Source organism: Leptinotarsa decemlineata, unplaced genomic scaffold (genome assembly GCF_025532065.1).
Source record: "Leptinotarsa decemlineata unplaced genomic scaffold, Ldec_3_MD MMD2_P_RNA_scaffold_14, whole genome shotgun sequence".
Taxonomy (NCBI): Eukaryota; Metazoa; Arthropoda; class Insecta; order Coleoptera; family Chrysomelidae; genus Leptinotarsa; species Leptinotarsa decemlineata.
Genome location: NW_027412528.1, coordinates 3,159,505 through 3,181,259, shown reverse-complemented (window position 1 = coordinate 3,181,259; position 21,755 = coordinate 3,159,505). Strand labels below are relative to the sequence as shown.

General features: G+C 35.7%; 1 protein-coding gene and 1 long non-coding RNA gene across 2 annotated transcripts in view; one reads left to right on the top strand and one right to left on the bottom strand.

Moving 5' to 3' along the window:
* The window catches only part of Esyt2 (Extended synaptotagmin-like protein 2), a 125,874-nt gene that overhangs the window by 88,296 nt on the left and 15,823 nt on the right, over positions 1-21,755 (top strand). The window contains exons 11-15 of the mRNA XM_074176858.1: positions 7,258-7,306; positions 7,566-7,655; positions 17,422-17,508; positions 17,667-17,978; positions 18,039-18,126. Coding sequence (XP_074032959.1) covers positions 7,258-7,306; positions 7,566-7,655; positions 17,422-17,508; positions 17,667-17,978; positions 18,039-18,126 — 626 coding nt within the window. The remainder of the gene's footprint in view (positions 1-7,257; positions 7,307-7,565; positions 7,656-17,421; positions 17,509-17,666; positions 17,979-18,038; positions 18,127-21,755) is intronic.
* LOC141482897 (uncharacterized) lies at positions 2,407-6,150 on the bottom strand. Its single transcript, XR_012465793.1, has 3 exons — positions 5,970-6,150; positions 3,393-3,570; positions 2,407-2,620 (listed from the first exon to the last, which is right to left on the bottom strand). It is a non-coding gene; the product is annotated as an uncharacterized lncRNA (long non-coding RNA).

The window sequence follows — 21,755 nt, the reverse complement described above, 5'->3', positions numbered from 1 at the left end:
ACTAAAATAAGAAGATTTGTGTCGGAGTCATTCAGTGGAGCAGGTATGTATGATTTAACTTTTATTGCAGGTAATGTTATTATGAAACATAATGTTTTCAGGTAAAAGGCAGGTTATCCGAAAGGGAGAACATCCCGAAGTTGAAGCTGCTTTATATGGATGGTTTCTACAGCAGCGTAGTGCTCATGTACCTATTTCTTCTGAGATTTTGCGAACGAAAGCTAAACAATTTTATGAAAGAATAAGTGGGAAGAGTGATTTTTTTGCGAGTTCAGGTTGGCTTGACAAATTCAAAAAAAGGCACGGAATACGCTTTCTTAAAGTGTGTGGTGAAAAACTTTCCAGCGATGTAAGTGCTATAGTACCATTTCAAGAAAAATGTCTAGCTGTGGTTAATGAAATGAAGCTAAGTCGTGAACAAGTTTATAATGCTGATGAATCAGCGGCCTTTTGGAGAGCCTTGCCGGACACTACGTGGGTTCATGGTCAGGAACAATCAGCTCCAGGGCGAAAAATATCTAAAGATCGCGTAACATTTATGCCCTGTTGCAATGCGGCTGGAACTCATAAGTTACCCCTTTTAGTTCTTGGAAAATCCGCAAATCCAAGGGCATTTAAGAATGCTACTTTACCTGTCAACTACAAGGCAACCAGCAAAGGTTGGATGACCAGGACATTGTTCTTCGAATGGTTTAAGACTTGCTTTATACCCGACGTCAAACGTTTTTTATCGGATGTTAACCGACCTCATAAAGCATTGTTACTTGTAGATAATGCTCCATCTCATCCACCTGAGACAGAAATAAATTTTGATCCTGATTTCAGAGTCATGTTTTTGCCGCCCAACTGCACAGCAGTTTTACAGCCATTGGATCAAAACTTAATACAAAACATAAAAGTAGCATACAGAAAGAGGCTACTAAATCACATTATCGCTCACGAAGGTGACGATTTAGTTACAGTTTTAAAGCAATTTAATTTAAAAGATGCACTTGTTAATCTAGATATTGCTTGGAAGTCCATATCTGAAAAAAATATCCAAAAAAGTTGGATAGCATTATGGCCGAACCAAAGAACTGATGCAGAAGAAGAGGAATCTGATGAAGAGAACATTCCACTTTCAGAACTTCAAAGACGACTTTGTCAAATAAACGAGGAAGATTTAAAAACCATTACCGCTTCCTTGCTTGTGATAGATCCTGAGAACAATTTGGATCGGGAAGATATTGTTGAATGGGCTTTAGGCAAAAATGAAGTCATTGTTGATTTGACTGAAGAGGAGTTAATAGGTGATGCGCTAAAATCTAAGGATGCAGAGAGCAATGAAGATTTAGATGGGAATATTGAGATTGTTGTCACTAAAGTGAAACACAGCGATGCTGTAAAAGCATTAACATTGGGAATTCAGTGGGCTGAAGAAAACAACTTACCAATCCACGAAATTTTGCTTTTAAAGAACGTGAAAGAAAAAGCGACTGAATTAGCAAGCTCTAAGGCAGTTCAGAAAAAAATTGATAGTTTTTTCAAAACCGTTTAAACTTGCATTTCTTTGTCTTGTATTTGTAATTTATGTTTTGTCCTACATAATGTATTTTTATTTCTATTTAATGTTTGTGTACCTGCGTGGACATACAGGATGTGTATGTACATATGTACATACATATTTGTTTATACATACTTATTATGTATGTATATTATAATTTGAAATATAAACATAATCTTCTTTGTAATTAGGGTACAATGAGTTATTTATACCTAGAAAAAAAGCTATGTACATAGTATGTACAATGTACATATGTATATTAAAATAAAACTATTGAAATATTAATCCAGTTATCCGGACACCTCGCTAATCCGGCGCTGCTTGGAACGATATGTGTCCGGATTATCGAAGTTGTACTGTATATATATATATATATATATATATATATATATATATATATATATATATATATATATATATATGGTAAAATGGATTAGCAGGGTCTCTCAGTCAAAAACTCAAACTCTGCTTTACTTTGCCAAGCTTTCGCTTCTAATGGGAAGCTTCTTCAGGGCAGTAAAAATGAGTGAAAAACAATGAATTGAAGATATAAATTGACGTAAAAGTTAACATGTATTCGTATACATGTTAACTACTATGACTCCGTGCATATCTGTTGTTTCCTGCTTTCGGCAAACAAGTGTTACCCATCTTTACACTTGGCTGCACCGCGCTGATGAAGCCAATAGCCAGAAACACGTGTCCGCGGTTTGCCCCCCTTTTTGGAGTGTTATGTCCACTAATTGTTTCTTTTTTGATTTGAATATATATATGTCGAAATTATTCTTCAGGAAATTCATATATATATATATATATATATATATATATATATATATATATATATATATATATATATATATATATATAGAACGTTCATTGAGGAAGTCTGTTTGATATTTTTATAGAATCAAAGCTACTAATAATTAGAATTTGTATTTGTTACAATAAATTTAAAACAAAATAATATTGGTCACTCTCAAAACAAATTAAAATATCAAATAAGCTTTTCATAGCCATTTTTTTATTGCTTCCTCAGCTTCTTTGTTACTAGTTGCGAGATTATTTTTTCTGATGCAGCTGCAAAAGACATAAAATCATTAGTGACAGGAAATCGACTTTAATTTGTTGAGAAGGTAGGTGGAAAGTGGAAAAACCCAAAGTTGTCATTCTTTCTAAATGTCATATATCCTGTGTATAGGTTGAAAATTGACTTGGTTAAAAGTGAAGGCATTTTACTTGCCATTCATTTATTGATGTTTAGAGGAAGAATAAGAGGTAGAAAAGTATCATTTTTCAACTTGAAAAGAGTTTGAAAAATCCAATCATTGCAAATCATACCCAGATTTCAATTCATATGTCATTTTTAAAAACAACAGTTGCAAATGGAAAAGAAATGGAGAAATAATCAGCTTCACAGACTAAAACTGGTTTGATTTGAAAATGAAAACTGAGAAAGTTATCAATCAATTTCTCAAAAACAAAATACCTACGTAACCTTGAAACTCTTGTGATTATCCCAAATAATGTTTTTGAGCCTTATCATTAATAAGAACCAACGATATCTGAGTGACCTTTTATACAAAGATACTGAAATATTTGACGGAAAATAAATCTACTTTGTTCAATTAGTAACAATAACAGTACCAAAAAAAAGATGACCTGGTCATGCTAGACCACAGTTATTCAACCAGACGAAAAAATAAGTATATTTCACCCTTCATGAATGAATCAGTGGATCAACAAGATTATCTCTTTCAAAGTCCAAAATCTTTTAACATTTTACCAGGCATAATAAAAAATGAATTAAAATTATTGAAATAATTCTTCTTTAATATTGTCGAAAACTTACTCTCTTGTCATATGTCTATTCTTGAGTATTTGGTTAAGTTTTAGTATGTATTTTAAACATTCCAATTTTACATTATGTTTTTTTTTTCTTATTTTCCTCAGCTTCAAATCACTGTCAGAATTTAAGTCGCTATCATATTCAGCTATTTTTGTTTTGTTTCTGGCCTGTAGATAATCATCTGTATCATTTTTGTAATTCTACTCTAGAATAGAAAATCAAAGAAATTAAATTATCATATGTTGCATTCCTAAAAATGTATATTTCATGGAGTGGCCAACAGGTATTGTAGTTCTCATGCTTCCTTATAGCTCGTAAAACTTTTTCTTGTGTAAAAAGGGGCCAGTAACACTTATTGTTTTGTCCAGTAATCAAGAAGTGGGCACAGCTTCCACAGTGTTTTCCTGGCGGAATTTCACGACTGCCCATGTTGAAGCCATTATTCGTCAAATTTTATAAAAAAAAGGTCACAACCTATGATCGCAGAATACAAAAACAAATGAAAACAGTCGCTATCAACTATTGTTACAAACTATCAGAAAATTATAATGAATGCAATTTCAAGTTTTACACATTTATTTGATATTTCACTAAACTTCCAATGATGAAGTGGCCCAGGTGCACTTGAAATGTATATTCCAAACTCTGAAGAATTACAAGGAGAAATATATAAATCTTCCTTCTTCAATAATTTTTGACCTATGATCACTATTTCATTGTTATATACTAGAAAATTTCTAATGATTACTACGGAATCATCAAGAAGAAAACAACAATTATTTGGAGAAGATGTAGTCAACATATAATTACTTAATTTGATTTTCTTGTATTGTTTCTAATCAGCAAATTCTCGAAGAATAGGTCCACTCGAATGTTCAATAAAGGTTTGAGGATCACCAATTTTGAATGACTCTAATCGATCACTGATAATATTTTCATATTCATTTAGTCTTCTAGCAATTTGCTGAAGAGGTTTATCACCTTTTCTGCATAATATTTTCAATGACCTCATGTGATTTTCAAATGGAAATGCACTGAATATATCAAAGGGACCATAACGTTTCAAATCTTGACACAAATGTAACAAGTTGTGAATATTATGTGAAACATTTTCCACTCCATATATAGCAATAAATGTTTCAACAAAATACTTTAACAGTGACTCACTATAATCAATATATTCTAGATATGTTTTGCTTGCCAAGAGGGAGATGGCTAAATGCAAACAGAGAAAATTAATATATTTGTGGGGAGTTAACACATGTTTCAAAACCACAGGACCTAAGTAGAACAAAAACAAACGAAACTCAGTTGCCTTCCACCTTTTGGAATCATTTATTGATCGTGGTTTCCTGTTAAATTCTGCAGGAATATGTGAAGAGTATCTTAATAAAGAAGAAGATATATGTGATAACTGCTGAAATGATAATTTAGATTTTGGTTTCCCTTCAATCCACAACGACTCCCAGACATATTAGGTGCATATATTCCACTGGAAAATCTTGAATCATATCAATGTCTGGCAACATCTCTAATATGGAAGTGCCAGTGTGATGTCCTTCTTGTGCTTTAGATCTAAAATTAGAATCATTTTGAAATACTAAGTTATGAATGTCTGGAAAACAAATTCTGTCTAAATAACTACCTACAGACATGCATTTTGTACAAGACACATATCCTGAGTGACCTTTTGTTCATTTTATGAAAGCTTTCGCAGGAACATCACATATAAATGCTTTGATTTTTATAATATAATTACGAGAATCATAGAGAACACCATTTGTAAGAATATCAACTGCCTCCATAACAAAATCATGTAGAAAATCATTTGCACTTTTTGGTTTTTCATTATCATGATACAAGCCATAATATTTACAGTACTATTATTACCAAAAACATTACACAGTATCGGGTACAGTTGGCTACCTGAACTTTTTGAAAGAGGTAACTCATCAATATTTATACACAATTCTATTACGTTTGAGTCATGTCACGTGAGTTGTGGGATACATTTTTCTATACAATTTCTGAATCCAAAGTGATAATATTTTCCAGGTTCCACAGTTTTCAGAACTAAATCTCTCGGAGTCTTCAATAATGTTCTAGCATCCAACGGTAGCTAAGGATGCACAGGTTTCAAAAGGTGTAATAACTTTGTGAATGCCAGTTGGGTATTATTATTCTCTAAGGCCCATTTTCCTAGTTGAAGCAGCGATGACATTTCTTCTGTCCCGACTTGTTCAAAATCTTGAACAGTATTCTGATGCTGAACCAAATCATTAATGAAATCATCATGACATGATGAATCACTTTTTGAGTCACTGTCACTATCACTTGAACAACTCACAGAAGGACCATCTACTGGGTCAGTCATGGTCACTTTGGAAGTTGATGGAGCATTTACTCTGGCTTCATTCAGGTCAGAACAGGAAGGATCTAGAGATATTACGTTATCTCTAGAAGAATCATCACTTAATAAATGATTTAACTCTGAAACTTCACGTCTCGCTTTCTTAAAAGCTTTGTTGAGAATTCCACTTTTAAGGTTATGATTTTTCATATTTCAATAAATGTACTCACCAGTTCTAAACACCCGACTACAAAGATTAGGGTTACTAGGTTACTAACTAGGCCTTCTCTTTGCCAATTGCTCAATATTTTTCTTCTCAATAAACACGAAAGCCAGTCATTAGTTAAGCGCCAAAATTTAGGATTAAAAATGACAAATGTCAAAACCAACCAAATGTCTACCAACCGACGAACTGTCGATGATACTAAACTTATGATTTGTACATCAAGAATAAAAATAAGAAAGGCAAGTACAGAACTGTACGTACTTGTTTGTTATTAACACATATAATCAGGAATAATGTGTTCAGTATATGTGAAATAATCATTATATATTTCCATAACTAATTTTTTATAAATATAAAATGAAATACGGCCTTTTTACCAATATTTGTCAATCGAATTTGAAATAGTTTTCAAAATAAGCAACATGTATTAAAATTTCTATCAACAAATTTTACCTTTACAAAATTCAATTTTGGGTATAAATTTTGATTAACGAAATTGCATGTACTTCTCATATATCCTATGGATATCCATAAGATATCCTTCGACGGATATCCATACGCTTGTCCTTCACGGATATCCATCGGATATCCTTTTCAATACCGGGATATCCTGGACGTGATGCGGACATAAAACGGATATCCATAGGACATCCTGTGTTATCTGGGTAATATTTGGAATATACATGTTTTACCCATTCATTCATTCATCCAAATAATGAAAGAACTCATTCAAAACCTAATTAAATATTTATTGTAAAAGAAACGGAAAATATAAACTCACACTCAAATGTTAATAAAAAAAAATACATTAAAACGCCAAAAACTAACATTATACTGCCACCAGCAGGATTGAAGAGAAGGTGCATTGCTGATGATCGATAGATACTCAATTTCTGAATACTATCTGTTTCATGATCTTGACCTCCCTCAATATTTATGAAGATTTATACGCTGACATTGCAACTTTGACCCGGTCACTGTACTAAGGTAAAATGCTCAGCATGCAGTCTGTGGATAGTTTGCTTATTTGGAATATTAAAAGATGGAATTCTGAATACTGAGTGTTTTTGTTTTAGAATATTGAAGTTTAGGTTGGAACATCTTTCAATTCATGTATTCGCTTAAATAAATTTGAATTATTCCATGATTATTTTCCATATTTAATCAAATTTCATCTGTCAAATACTCAATAAAAAACAAGGACTTCAGTATAATGTCTGGTTTTTGTCGTATGATTGTATTATGAACTATATTAGGTGTGAACAAAATCTTTAACTCATTTTATTCTTTAGGGCTACAATTGAAGTGTCCAATATTGTCAAAAAAGGAAACGATGATATGGTGAGTATTCAGTTGCCGTCCACTTGATTTTCTCAAAAACATATTATTTTTCTTTCAAAAACTACACCTCACGATTTGATCTCCACAAACTTCATTTGAAAAACATCACATGTTTCGCTAGCACAGTAGGTAGCTTTGTCAAGTGATTTGAACGAATACATTAAAATACTGTGCTAGAAAAACATGTGATATGTTTTTCAAATAAAGTTTGTGAGGTGTAGTAAGCGGTCGAATCAATCAGAAAAATATTATTTTTCAGTGGGTTACTCTAGAACAAGCAAAACATGGAATGGTTCATCTGAGACTAACCTGGCTAGCACTCAGTAAAAATTATTCCGATTTAGATGCGGTGAGTTCTATCAAGGTTTATTTTTATATAAAACTGAAGTTACTTTGAGATTCATGATAATAGTAATGTAACAAATTAATAAATTACCTGTCTTAAACAAATTTATTTCCAACAATATTTCATTAATCACAAACTGATTTGTATATCACAACATGGAATGTATATCACACAATGGAAATAAATTAAGTGTTAGTTGCTAACAACTAACACCTAATTTATTTCCACTATTTGAATTGCTTGTTTAGCCGCTGGATTCACTTTCTGAACTGCTGTCTTGGGTCGGAAAGACGGGCTTGTATCATCAACGGTCTTTTCTAGAATTATGTAGTCGGTTCGGTACCAGAATTTTACCGGCGATTCCCGGCTGCATTCTTTCGCGGTGATGTCATGTGTTTGTTCCATGAGTCGGCTGGCGTACTGGTCAGGGGCGTCTTCAGATTCGTTACATTGCCCCAAAAGCCATTTCGTCCCGAAATGTCATCATTGGCGTGTGTCGATACCTGCAGGATTCTCCATATCTGCACTGTAGTTCGGTGGAAGTAACACTTCACAGTCTTCATGCTCGGTCGTGGAAGATGGTTACCGTTCATCAAAATCTTGATGCCGCTGAATCTGAATATCGTTTCCAACGTGCATCTCACAATTCCCTAATCCAGCCTGTCGAGCCCAGAGACTAATTTCGGGATTGCCAAGTCCACAAGATTCTGGTCGAGCATCGTGTCCCTCAGTCTGGTAAGACACCCCAGACATCTTCATAGGACAGTTTCTCGAGAATGCTTTTTGGACATTTGAATATCCTCTGCCACGCAGTGAGCTAGTGCGTAATCTCAACTGTAACCTTGAAAAGGTATAATGGCTCATGTACGACCTTCTGCCCGTTCGAGTATAAGACATGAACTTCTGGAACGTCATTTCATCCTCTTGTGATCTGAGGGCGAAAACTTGGTCCTGATTTCCAGCATAAGGACCCAATCTATTGAAATGAACGATCCTAGACTTTCCTCGAGGAGGTTTATGGATTCGGTAGACGAGGTCATTTATCTTCTTCATGATTTTGTTCGGACCCTCCCACGAGTTCCGCAACTTCGGTGATAAACCACGGCGTCACTTCGGGTTGTACAGTCAAACTAGGTCACCGGTTTCGAATCCTACAGCATTCGCCTTGATGTCATAGGCCTTCTTCATCCTATCGCTGGAACTTCGTATGTTCAGACGGACTCGTTCATGGATGTCGTTCATTCTCTGCTGCAGCTTGCTGACATATTCATCCCCCGCAGGGTCTTGTACTGGCGGCGTCCCTAATTTCAGATCGCAAGGAAGCCGCAGCTCTCGGCCCATTATAATACTGGCAGGGGTTTGGCCAGTTGACTCGTGCGCTGCCGAACGATAGGTCATCAGAAACAGGTGGAGGTACTGGTCAGAGTCTACCTTGGACAAGTGGCGGTTTATAGTCCTAATAATTCGTTCCATCATTCCATCGGAATGTGGATGTAAGGCTGTGGTTCTGGTCTTTCGAATGTCCAATAGTTTACACATTTCTTGGAACAGGTTGGACTCGAAATTTCTGCCCTGGTCTGAATGCAGCTCCAATGGGACACCGAATTGACATATACATTCGTTTACAAGGACGTCAGCGACGGTAAAGGCTTCTGCCCACTTACTGAAGTAATCCATGGCTACCAGGATGAATTTGTTCCCATGGTCGGACTCTGGGAACGGGCCGGCGATATCGATGACGAATCTCTCAAAGGGACTACCCACGTTATACTGGCGAATTGGAGCTTTCGGTCGTATCCGAGGTCCGTTACTGGCAGCACATACAGGACACTTTCTGCGCCAGTCCTTAACGTCGATTTGACAATTAATCCAGTCAAACCGTTATCTTACTTTCTGGAGGATCTTCGTTACTCCCAGATGTCTTCCAGTGACTCCATCATGGATTTCTTTGAGCACCTCCCGTCGTCTGTTCCTGAGTACCACTGCCTGGCGCCTTTCTTCTCCACCGTCTTCAGACTCCAACACCCGCTTCAGAACCCCGTTTTCCAAGGTAAGAGAGTTCCATTGGGCCCAGTAGGACTCAACCGCTGGCGAATAACCTGCTACCTCCTGCTACGATGGTCTTTGATTAATTGTCTTCCATTCGATGACTAACCAATTTATGGGTCTGTCTCTTGGTCTTCCTCATCTTATTGTCCTCCCAGTTGTCGTCTACAGCTGTAGTTCTACAAATAGCAGCTTCCTTCTCTTCTGCTCGTCGGCAAATGTGAGCAGTTATCGGGACATGGTATCCGTGACAGGGCATCTGCGTTTTTATGGCTAGTCCCAGCTCGATGTTCTATTTCGAAGTCAAATTCTTGAAGTCTCTCGATCCAGCGCGCTACTTGGCTCTCGTGATTTTTGAACTGCAGAAGCCATTTGATAGCTGCGTGGTCCGTTCTCGTCAGGAATCTTCTTCCATACACGTATTTGTAAACATGCTCTACACCTTTGACAACGGCCAACAGCTCTCGCATGGTGACACAATAATTGCGCTCTGGTTTACTGAGAGTTTTGCTGAAGTAGCCGATAAATTTCTCCTGTCCATCCTGGATCTAAGAAAGGACTGCTCCAAGTCCCACGTTGCTGTCGTCCGTATCTAGAATGAATTTTTCGTCCGGTAGGGTATAGCTCAAAACAGGAGCGTTGATCGAAACCCTTTTCAACTTCTTGAAAGAGTCTTGGCATTCCTCGGACCACTTGAACTGGATCTGTCCTTCTGTGAGTCGGGTCTATGGTTTGGCGATTTCGGCAAACCCTAGCACATATCTGCGATAGTATGTGCACAAACCAAAGAAGCTTCGAAGCTGATGTATGTCTTTTGGAATGATTTGATCTGCTTTGATCTTTTGTTTGTCTACCGCCACTCCTTCCCCAGAGACAACGTGGCCAAGGTAACGGACTTCTTTCTGGAACAGATGGCATTTCTTGGGACTAAGTTTCAATCCAGACGCATGAATACCTCCTCCAGATATTTCAAGTGATCATCGAACGATTTTCCGACCACGATTATATCGTCGAGAAACACTAGACACGTCTTCCATGAGAGCCCCTTGAGAACCATCTCCATCAATCTTTCGAAGGTCGCTGGAGCACTACAAGGCCCGAATGGCATAACCGTGAATGCCACGATACTGAGCCGATGGTAAAAGCTGTCTTTTCTCGATATTCTGGGGCCAATTCAACTTGCCAATATCCACTGTTCAAATCCAAAGTCGAGAAAATTGTGGATCCGGCTAGCGTGTCTAGGGTGTCGTCAATTATTGGAAGAGGGTAGCTGCCTTTCTTCGTCACGTTATTTAGTTGGCAATAATCCACGCAGAACCTTGTCGAGGTCCCTTTTCTTCGCCAGTACGACTGGGAACGACCAGGGGCTGTCAGAAGGTTTGATAACTCTTTCTTTTCCCATATCGCTGACTCTTATCTGCCTCTTCTCACTTGGCAAAAATAAGTCTTCTAGCTGATTGCCGGATAGGTCGGGCAGTCCCAGTGTCGATTCTATGCTGAATCACATTCGTTCTGCTGCCTTTTCCTTCTCCAATATCGAAGATTTCCTGGTACTTCTCGACTAACTCCCTCAATTTTGATCGGTGAGTTGGTGGTATGACCTTGGAGGAAATGTCAATCAACTTCTCCAACCCTTCAGGTAAGTTGTGGGCTTGGCTGAACGAACTGCGTACACTCCGTATCACAGAGGAAATTGACGAACAGTACCCTAGCATTGTTCCTTTCTTCAAGATCACGGGAAAGTAGTTGAAATTCATGACCCTGGTCGGTACAACATCAACACGCGACTGGGTCTTCCCCAGTGCGAATCTTCGTCCAGTTTTCGCATCGTGTATCTTGGGCTCGAACATTACCACCTTTTCGCTGCTCACACTTCCGCCCAGGCGAGCCTCCAGGATTGTTTCAGCCCTCTCAGGTACGCACACGGCTTCAGCCAACAGTACCCTGATCATATGTTCGGTTCTTCCATGAAGCACCAGCTCTTCTACGCCGACACGTATGTCGCCGTCTTTAAAATTAAGCTCGAACCCTCTGGAATTCATTATGTCCATTCCAATACTCGCATCGTCCTCGATGTCCGCCACCAATGCTCGATGCTGCCCAACATCAATTCGATTGGTAGTTTAAAAATCTGTTTAAAATATGTTTTTTCGTTAACCAGTTCCTCAAGTACAGTTGCTCCCCTGTTGCGGTGCGTAGCTTCCAACTTGACGGTTCAATTCTTGCCGGTGTTTTGGCTAAGGTTGGCCCAAGAATGGTTCTCGTCGCACCTGTATCTAGCAGCGTGGTGCAAGGCTCGTTGCTGATGAGGCCGTCTATGAAAACACCTTTGTCTTGTCGTTGGAGAATGGCAACATATGTGTTTTTTATGGGGGCTTGCTGGGTACACGCCGACGATTGCCCCTTCTCATCGACCCCCTCTAGTTTTTCTGATTTGGTGTTGATTCTTTGAATGCTGGACATTTGCTACGCACATACCCAATTTTCCCACAGTTCCAGCATCTTATTTGTTTTTTCTGAGGCAACACTTCTTTTATTACCTTTTTAATGGTGGCCTCAATATCAATAGGCACCTGCCCATCTTCTTTGATAGTTCGAACTTTGCTCTGGCTCTTGCAGGATTGTTTTGCAGCCTGAAACTCCGGGGCTCTTGCCAGTGCATTCACGAGATGTTTGGGATGAGCTAGTGGCAGCGGTCCTTCAGCTGTGAATGGTAAACGTGATCTAGGTGGGCCTGCCCATATCGTAGCTCAATATGCTTTATAAGGTGGTCATTGTTAATGTTACCGCCTTTTCTCCTGCATTTTTCCGAACTGGGAGGCTTCATGGAGAATTTTCCTGGTTCAGAGCTGACTTTGACATCTTTCATTGCCTTTTGCATTGAGTTTTAACATTGCATGTTAAAACACAGTTCCGAAATTGAGTTTTCGGTAACTGTCGGAAAAAAATAAATATATGGACCAGATCATCACTAACAAAGTTAAGAGAGAAATCAATGAATTTAAGGAACGTAACAGATGCAATTCAATTCGATTCCTGATTGATAGTAGGCAGAAAGGAAGTAAGTTTAAATTACTTGATAAAGTAATGTCTTGTCTCTTAAATGTAAGCAGTAATATTGCACTTAGATGCATTAAGATATCGAGTAATGACTGTCTTGAAAAATCCACTTCTGTATCTTTTTTAGAGCCCGTGGAAACTCAAAAAGGGCAAAGGTAATTAACAATAACATCACTAGAAGCATTTCTTTTTTCCTACTCAATATTCAATCTTTGCGCCATAAAGCTAATGAGCTGTCTGTATTACTTACAGATAAAAAATTACCAAATATAGTCCTTTTGGCTGAACACTGGCTTTTAGATAAAAAACCATGTTTTATGGAAAATTACATGATTCTCTCCAAATATTGTAGAAATTATGGTCACGGTGGAACAATGATTTTAGTTAATGAAGAATATGTCAGCAAACTACTACCTGAAAATGTAACAAAATATAATTACCTCACAATTGAAAAAGTATTTGAATGTTCTGTATGTTATCTCAAAAAACTAAACCTATATGTTCTTTGTCTATATAGGTCTCCTTCCTCTGATGTGAATCTATTTGTAGAAAATTTAGAAGTATTACTGAGTGACCTTTCATTGAAATCCAATGTTTTCTTAGGAGGCGATCTCAATATAAATTATGTGAATAAAAATTGTTCAGCTACACAAGCTCTTATGAGTATACTACGATCCTTCAACCTCAATATGCACGTCAGATCAAACACTCGAATTTGTAATTATTCCTCCACCTGTATTGACTATGAATGCACTAATTATGACCTAGAAAAAGTCTCATGTACAACTATTTCCACGGATCTATCTGACCATGAAGCTATAGAATGCTCCATTCTTTTAGATGTAACAGAGAATAATAGATATAAATATGGACGGCTTTATAGCAGTGCAAACTATAATAGGTTCTATGAAAATTGTCTTGAATTTGACTGGGAACGAATCTTACTTTTAAATGAACCATTTGTTGCTTTTTATAACAAACTTTCAGAACTTTTCAGTGCATCATTTCCTATACAGAAAATTGAAATAAAGCGTAAAAAACCCTGGATAAGACCTGGAATTAAGACGTCCTCAAGAAATCTACGGTCCCTTAGCTATATAAGAAAGTTCAGTTTAAATCCAGATTTCCATGCCTACTTTAATAACTACCGTAGAATTTACCGAAATATTCTCAAGCTTGTTAAATCTAGCTATTTCCAAAATAGAATTAACTCTTCGAATAATAAAATTAAGGAGACATGGTCCATAGTAAATGACCTGAGAGAGAATCCTAAAAAAAGGAACAGTGTTAAAATTTCAATCAGTGCAGACGAGATCAATGAGTTCTACTGTTCAATTGCTCGCAAGCTTAATAATAACATAATCGTCCCTTACGACCCTCTTATCAATGTTCATAACTATCATACAGGAGATACTTTTACATTATACGATACTAGTTTTGATGAAATTATCGAAGTGTTTAGGGATATTACGAATAAAAAATCATCTGAATACGATGACATCTCCATGAATATATTTCAGAATCTTCCAAGACTAGCGCTTGAAACTCTTGTCGCATTAATTAATCTTTCGTTTCGCAACGGTAAATTTCCTTCATTCTTGAAAAAGTCTGTGATAATTCCCTTGCACAAAGGCGGAAACTTAGATGATCCTTCTAACTATCGTCCAATATCACTTATACCGACCCTAGTAAAATAATTGAAAAACTAGTGAAAAAAGGCTCAATGAATTCCTTATTGCTCATAAAATCATCAAAGAAAATCAATTCGGATTTCAGGCTAAAAAGAACACCCAAGATGCAATTTTTTCCTTCCTGTATGAGGTATATTCAGATATAAATGCCGGAGATGTAGCTGCAGCAGTATTTTGTGACCTAAAAAAGGCTTTTGACTGTGTAGACCACAAAATACTTTTGCGGAAACTACATTGCTACGGCTGTGAGGCAGTTACTTGGATTGTTATTGGATTGGTTCGAATCCTACCTAACTGGGCGCAGTCAAGTCGTAAAAATTGATATAACTTCGAAATATATTAATATACATTATGGAGTGCCACAAGGATCGGTTTTGGGACCCACTCTTTTTCTTGTATATATCAATGATTTACTGTGTATAAATACTTCTGGAAAAATAACCTTATTTGCTAACGACACCACCATTTTATGGCATAGTAAAACTGTTAAAGATTTGAATAATAAGATAAGCAGAGATATTAATGTAATCAAGACTCTAATCATCTCTCTTTTAATATAAAAAAAACAAATATAATAACTTTCAAATGTACTTTAGAAGATATGCCTCTAGAAAATGAGAAGATTGAAAATAAAGACTGCACAAAATTTTTGGGCCTATATATTGACAGTAAATTGAAGTTTGAAGCACACGTCAACCAATTGAAGAATAAAATCTCCTCAGGGTGCTATGCAATGAGAATTATTTCAAGGGAACTTGGTACTACCACGGCTATGAACGCATATTATGCATTAATTGAATCTCAACTGAGATATGCCATTTCTTTCTGGGGGGTATGTAACTCTACTCTGCTAGATTCAGTACTTAAACTGCAAAAGAGAGCCATTAGATATGTGTTCAAACTAGGACAGCGCAATTCATGTAGGCAGTTATTTGCAGAAAAAAATATATTCACAGTTGTGGCTCTCTTTGTAATGGAAACTGCGTGTTTTATACACAAACATAGGTCAAAATTTGAATATATTTCTTCGTGTCATAGCACTCGCCTAAAATTTAAAAATAATTTTAAATTACCATTGCCTTCTTCATCCCTAGAAAAGGACTTCATTTTCTATAACGATGTTAAAATGTATAATCACTTACTGTATCATTTTAGAAATAGCTACGATAGTATTGACAGCTTTAGAAAATACACAAAAAAACTTCTCGCGAGCAGACCCTATTATAGTTTGCAAGAATTTTACAATGACAACTTCCAGTGAAATTGTAATTTATTGCGGGTACTGTATAGCATACTTGATTAGACTGTTAAATTATAAGTCGCAAAATTGACAAAATGTTTGATTGATATTTCATTTATTCATTGACACTTATTCCATTGAATAAAATGTATAATTGATAAATGTATATGTTTATATACTGCTTGTTTATATAACAATTTTATTTTTATTCTATTTTATTTATATTTTACATAATTGTGTGTATTTTGCCTAATTTTTTTTTCTGTACGTGTATATTCTACTTTGTCAACAAAACAAGAGTTTTTTCAACAATAAAGTATATTTTGATTGATTGTTTCTGTGGTGTGGGCAGAATTAACTATTTGGTTTTGCAACTTGCTAATTTTTTCCTTCATCTTGCTGTTTTCTGCCTCAACTCCGCCTTTGATTTCATCGTCTTTTTTTTTTTCATTGTCTTCATTTCTGCCCCGATTTCATATTTGATCTCGCCTTTGATTTCCTCTACTTTCGTGTTCATTTCCTTCCTGATTTTGTCTATATCTGTCTCGATGGTTCCTATCCTTTCTTCGAGTAGACTCGCCACACAACAAAGTTCTTTCTTCAGGCCTTTTGCATTTTCTAGAAGTTCTTCTTTCAAGCTATCCGAATTCTCTAGTAATTTATCTTCCAAACTTATCGAATTGTCCAGAAGCTTCTCTTTCAGGGACTTCGAATTTTGTTGAAGTTCATTTTTTACCCACCGAATTTTTGCAAAGCTTGTCTTTCAAACTCTTCGAATTCTCCAGAAGCTTCTCCTCCAGGCACTACGAATTTTCCAGAAGCTTCTCCTCCAGACTTACCGAGTTTTGTTGAAGTTCATCTTTCAGCGATTTGGTATTCTCATCGAATTGGCTGATTATTGAATTCAAATCATCCCCAGAAACTTCGAATAAATATGTTTCGGGATCTTCTCTTGATACAGTCAAGTTATCTCACAGACTCTTCTGGAATACTGATTTCTTTCCAGAATAATCTAGCTCCCTCTCCTCCATTTCTTGCTTCAATTCGGCGACTTTCAAGTCCAATAGGCGCACTTTCCTCGAACACATTTTGTACCTTATTCTCTATTTTCCACAAAACTGTATATGTCCACTTATTTCAATTGAGTCCGAAAAACACTTATTTACTTTCATGAGTCTATTTTTCGCGAGAAAGATCAGTTTATATTTCCGTAGTCCGGTACTGCCCACTTAGCGGTAGCGCTCAGAGATTTATTTTACAAATCCACTTCTGATCACCAATTATAACAAATTAATAAATTAACTGTCTTAAATAAATGTATTTCCAACAATATTTCACTAATTATTTATTAAAACACTTCTTAGCAACTAACGGTTCATTTATTTTCACTATTTGAATTTCTTTAGCCGCTTGATTCACTTTCTGAACTGCCCTCTTGGGTCGGTAACGGTCGTTTCTAGAATTCTGTAGTCGGTTCGGTACTAGAATTTTACCGGCGATTCCCGACTGCATTGTTTCGCGGTGATGTCATGTCATGTTTGTTCCATGAGTCGGCTGGCGAACTGGTCAGGTGCGTCTTCAAATTCGTTGCAGTAATAAGATTAAGATTGTAAATGTTCTCACAAATATATATATAAGTTGATCGTAGTAAACATATTTTCATCATTATAGATTACAATTTTTATGAAACACAAGATCAATAAAGATTATTGAAAATAAATTATTATTACAGATCCTAAACGAAACCCAACTTTTGAGAGCATCAAACTTGAATACATCATTGCTGACTATATTCTTGGATTCTTGTAAAAACCTTCCCGTAAGTATGTTTTTTCAATGATAAATGGCCTTGAAATTGATATTAAGCTAATTTATGAATATCTGCAATTATTGTTTCTTAGTCATAATGAGCTGAACTATAAACAGTTGTTTCGATGTCAAATGGATATTCATATCACTCTGTTTTTTAACTTATAGCAAGCAAGAATGTCGACAAAACCTGACCCCTACGCCATATTAACAGTGGGTAACCACTCAAAACAAACTAAAGTATTGATGAGAACAATCCATCCAGTTTGGGAAGAAGGATTCACATTCTTGTTACCCAATCCTGAAAATGATACTCTATTACTCAGCGTAATGGACCAGAAAACAGGTACCGAAATCGGACATCTCAATTTCAAGATAAAGAGTCTGAGTGACAAAACTAATTTGGAAATGTACAAAGAACCATTCTCTCTTCTGAGGGCAGGCCCAGAGAGTAAAGTTGTGTGGTCCTTATGTTTAAGAGTAAGTTTTCAATGGTTTTTCTTTTTCATTATTTGTATCAATTGTTCATTCCGTTTCCAGATTTTCAAAAGGAATATTAATGAAATGTTAGGAGACGACCCAGGAATATTAGAGAGAAAAGATTCGAATATTTCTAAATATTCTCTGAGTAAGTTATATTTTCAAATTTCATGATGTTATCGAGTTCACTCAAAATCTATTGAAGTCTAATTTTTTAATAAGTTTTATTTATGAACCTTATTTCAAAACTACCATACATTGGAGAGTATATATTCCAAGATGAAATATTGCTTGTCGATGAGAAACAATCGATATGGCCGTAAATTTTCAACTGGATTATAATTATCTATTTGTTTTCAAGTTTTGATGATTTATGATGATTCATGTTTCATTTTTCTGGTTCCCACTGAAAAATGTTCATGTAATCAGTTTTCTCAATTTTTTGCGAATGCTGAGGGTTTTAATTCGTAATATACGAAGGGTGTTTCCTAACCACGGTACGAAACTTTAGAAGGATGATTCGTTAGGTCGTTTTAAGAAAAAAAGTTCCCAAAATCATATGTTTCGGAGTAGCTTCGTTTCTGAGATACAGGGCGTTGAAGTTTAAAAAAAAAACTAACATTTCAGCGTTAGTAAAATTATTCATGATGGGATCACTGCAAATTGACAAGTTTGACTTTCACTAATATGAGAACACTATCACTGTTAGCTGGTCTCCAAAGTAGGTGTTCATGATTTACAAAGTGGCTTAAATTTTTTTTCTTGAAAACGAAGCTACATATGAACAAAACAAGCGACGAAAAAGTTGTATTTTTAGTTGATTAAATCAAAACAAAATTACAAGTAAGTGGCGTACTTGTTTCCCAATATTGTTGGCTGTGGTGCCCATTGGACCTAATAATTTCAGTCTAGTCAGGGCTAAATATGCGCCTTATTACTTCAAATAACTGTAGCAAATTTCAACCAAATCCGTGGAAGGATATTTTATAAATACCGTTTTTTTTTTATTTCAACGCCCTGTATCTCAGAAACGAAGCAACTCTGAATATATAATCATAAAATCTTTTTTTCTTAAAACGACCTAATGAATCACTCTCTGAAGTTTCGTACCATAGTTAGGAAACACTCTGTAATTTATTACACATTTCCAATAAACTTTGAAAATAGTTTAATTGTAATAACTTTTCCTGTAAGTTTCAAAGGTTACATCTACTTGAATCTTTGGAAATTTTTTGCTTCAACATGTAGTTGCCATAAGGAGTTGTTGAGAGATTTGTATAATGTAGGAGTTGAAATCAAAAGAATAACGACTACAAATTCTGTAAAAAAATGTGGTACATGATGATATGATCAGGTCAGTGATACCTAGGTTGGAGTTGTTTATAAAAGTTCTGGTATTTTTAAGGAGATACTTTTATTCAAGTTCAAAACTCAATGACAGGGATTTTCAAAAATACTAATTCAACAATCATTTCATACAGTCATTGTTCACCATGGTTCTGGCGTTGAATCTGGTCATTATTATGCATTGGTCAAAGACGAAACAGACTGGTTTAAGTTTGACAATAGTCGTGTCACCAAATATAGCCTCTATTGACACCCTACATTCATTCTATGAAAGAGAGGACATTGGCAGATCAAGATCTTCAGATGAAAAAGCAAAGGCGTCACTGGATTCGATCAAGTCGTCCCGGAGCCCCAATTAATTTTTGTTGTTGTTTCATAATTTGTATTACTTTCTTCTTTAATATGTTACTATTGAATAATTATTTTCAACTCAAATTCAAAAATAGTTAAATTATATCAAATATAACAGTTTGCTGCTCTTTTACTTTCAACGTGTTTCAAAATTAAGCCCGCGCCACCATATACTTGTATACTTGAAATACTTAGAATGTACCAAAATCCAAGCTAAAAGAACTTTCAGAAACATTTATCTTTTTTTATCACAATACAAGAACAATTCCTTCTGTGTTATTCATGGTTTTCAGAAAATGTTTAAAATCCTGCATACGTACCTAATGTATCCAAAATATTTTAAATTATTTTCAATACAATTCAAACTCTCAAAGTCATATATTTTGGAATACCTTCAACAAAACTAACCCATTCTACCTTCACAAAATATTTAAAACAACATTTTTCTAACTCAAAATAAAATTAAAATATTTTAAATAAACCAACTATATATAACACTTTACTGTAATATACAAAATAAAAAACTTCTAAATCATTACACCATCTCCTCATCTATGGTATATTGTGGTATTTCTGTCAATGTTCGACTGCAAACATTGCAAAAGCTTTCTATGTGCATGAGACAAATGGGGTTTTTGCATTGTTTGCATTTATATTTTGTTAATCGCCTTTATCATATGCAAATATGACTTTTTTTGCGTTTTCCTACATTTTCATTTTCTTCTTCTTGTTGTTCCTGCTCTACTGGCGTAATACTTTTCAGGCGTTGTTGCAGGCTGGTATGATTCCCTGATGTCTGTAAACTTCTTCGAGCCGTATGAGGTGAAACTAATGCGTGTGATAAAGCTTTCAAAAATTTTCTTCTTTGAATAACATCTTGACCATCGCCAGAATATAGTAGCTGAGCATTGATTGCGCTAATATTTAACATAGCAAAAAATACTACCATGGGCCAACGGCGAGTATTTCTAGCCACATTGAATGAGGTACATAATTTTCTGTCGTGTCATCTCCACCTTTATTACTATTATAGAAGGTAATTATAGATGGTTTCTTTTTATCTCTGGTATCAAGATCAATAGAGTTATCTTCATGTAAACTTGAAGCCAAAATCACACATTTTTCTTTCTTAGGAACATAAGATACCAAAGTGCACCCTTTCTTGAAATCAAACAAGCTACTATTAACAGCTCTTTAGTTATTTGGCAGAAACTCAGGTGGAATTGCGACCTTATTTTTTTACTGTTCTTTCCTTTATTTTTTTCTCTCCAAAAAAAAATTGTTATCATCTAAGTTAGATCCATTTTCATCATAGTCATCGTCGTCACTAGCCTCCTGCTCCGTATCTGAATCGCCTTCACGAGATTCGACAGCATATTCACTATCTGTATCATCTTCATCATCAATATCGTCCTGTATATCGGCTTCATCATCTTCAAACATCATTCTTTGTACCTCTTCAACATCTTTAGGATCCGTTAGATCATATTTTTTACTACAGCTTTCCATGTTCAACTTATTTCCAACCTAAAACACATATAATTACGTTAACATAAAAAAAATCTTCAATCGGGCGCAGTGTATCAATTTGATATTTATAGAGTACGTATGTGAAAAATATAATACGTGAATGATAAAATGTAAACAATTGTAGTATAAATCGATAACACTTACCAAAATAATTGACAAAGTAACAAATTTGCAAAATTTATTTTGTAACGGGTATAGGCGCGGTGTATCAATCTGAACAATATTCAGATATCTTCCTCGTACCAAAGATTATTTAGAACTAACTGGTCTCATTGCGTAGATGGGTGGGAGGTAGGAAGCTACTAGTGATGGTAACTGCCGACTGTTTACGAGTCCAAAGTACCAGCACAAAACATTGGCGTTGTATCAATTTGATCGGCCGCGCTCGACGGAAGGTTAAAAGCGATTCAAATATATTTTGTGATTCAGTTCTATCTTAAATTACATTCTTTGAAAATTATGAAAAATTTTGTATATCACTACAACACTCTCAAGCTAAACGGCTTTCGAAAAGTGTCATATACTATTATGAACATATTCATTAATCAA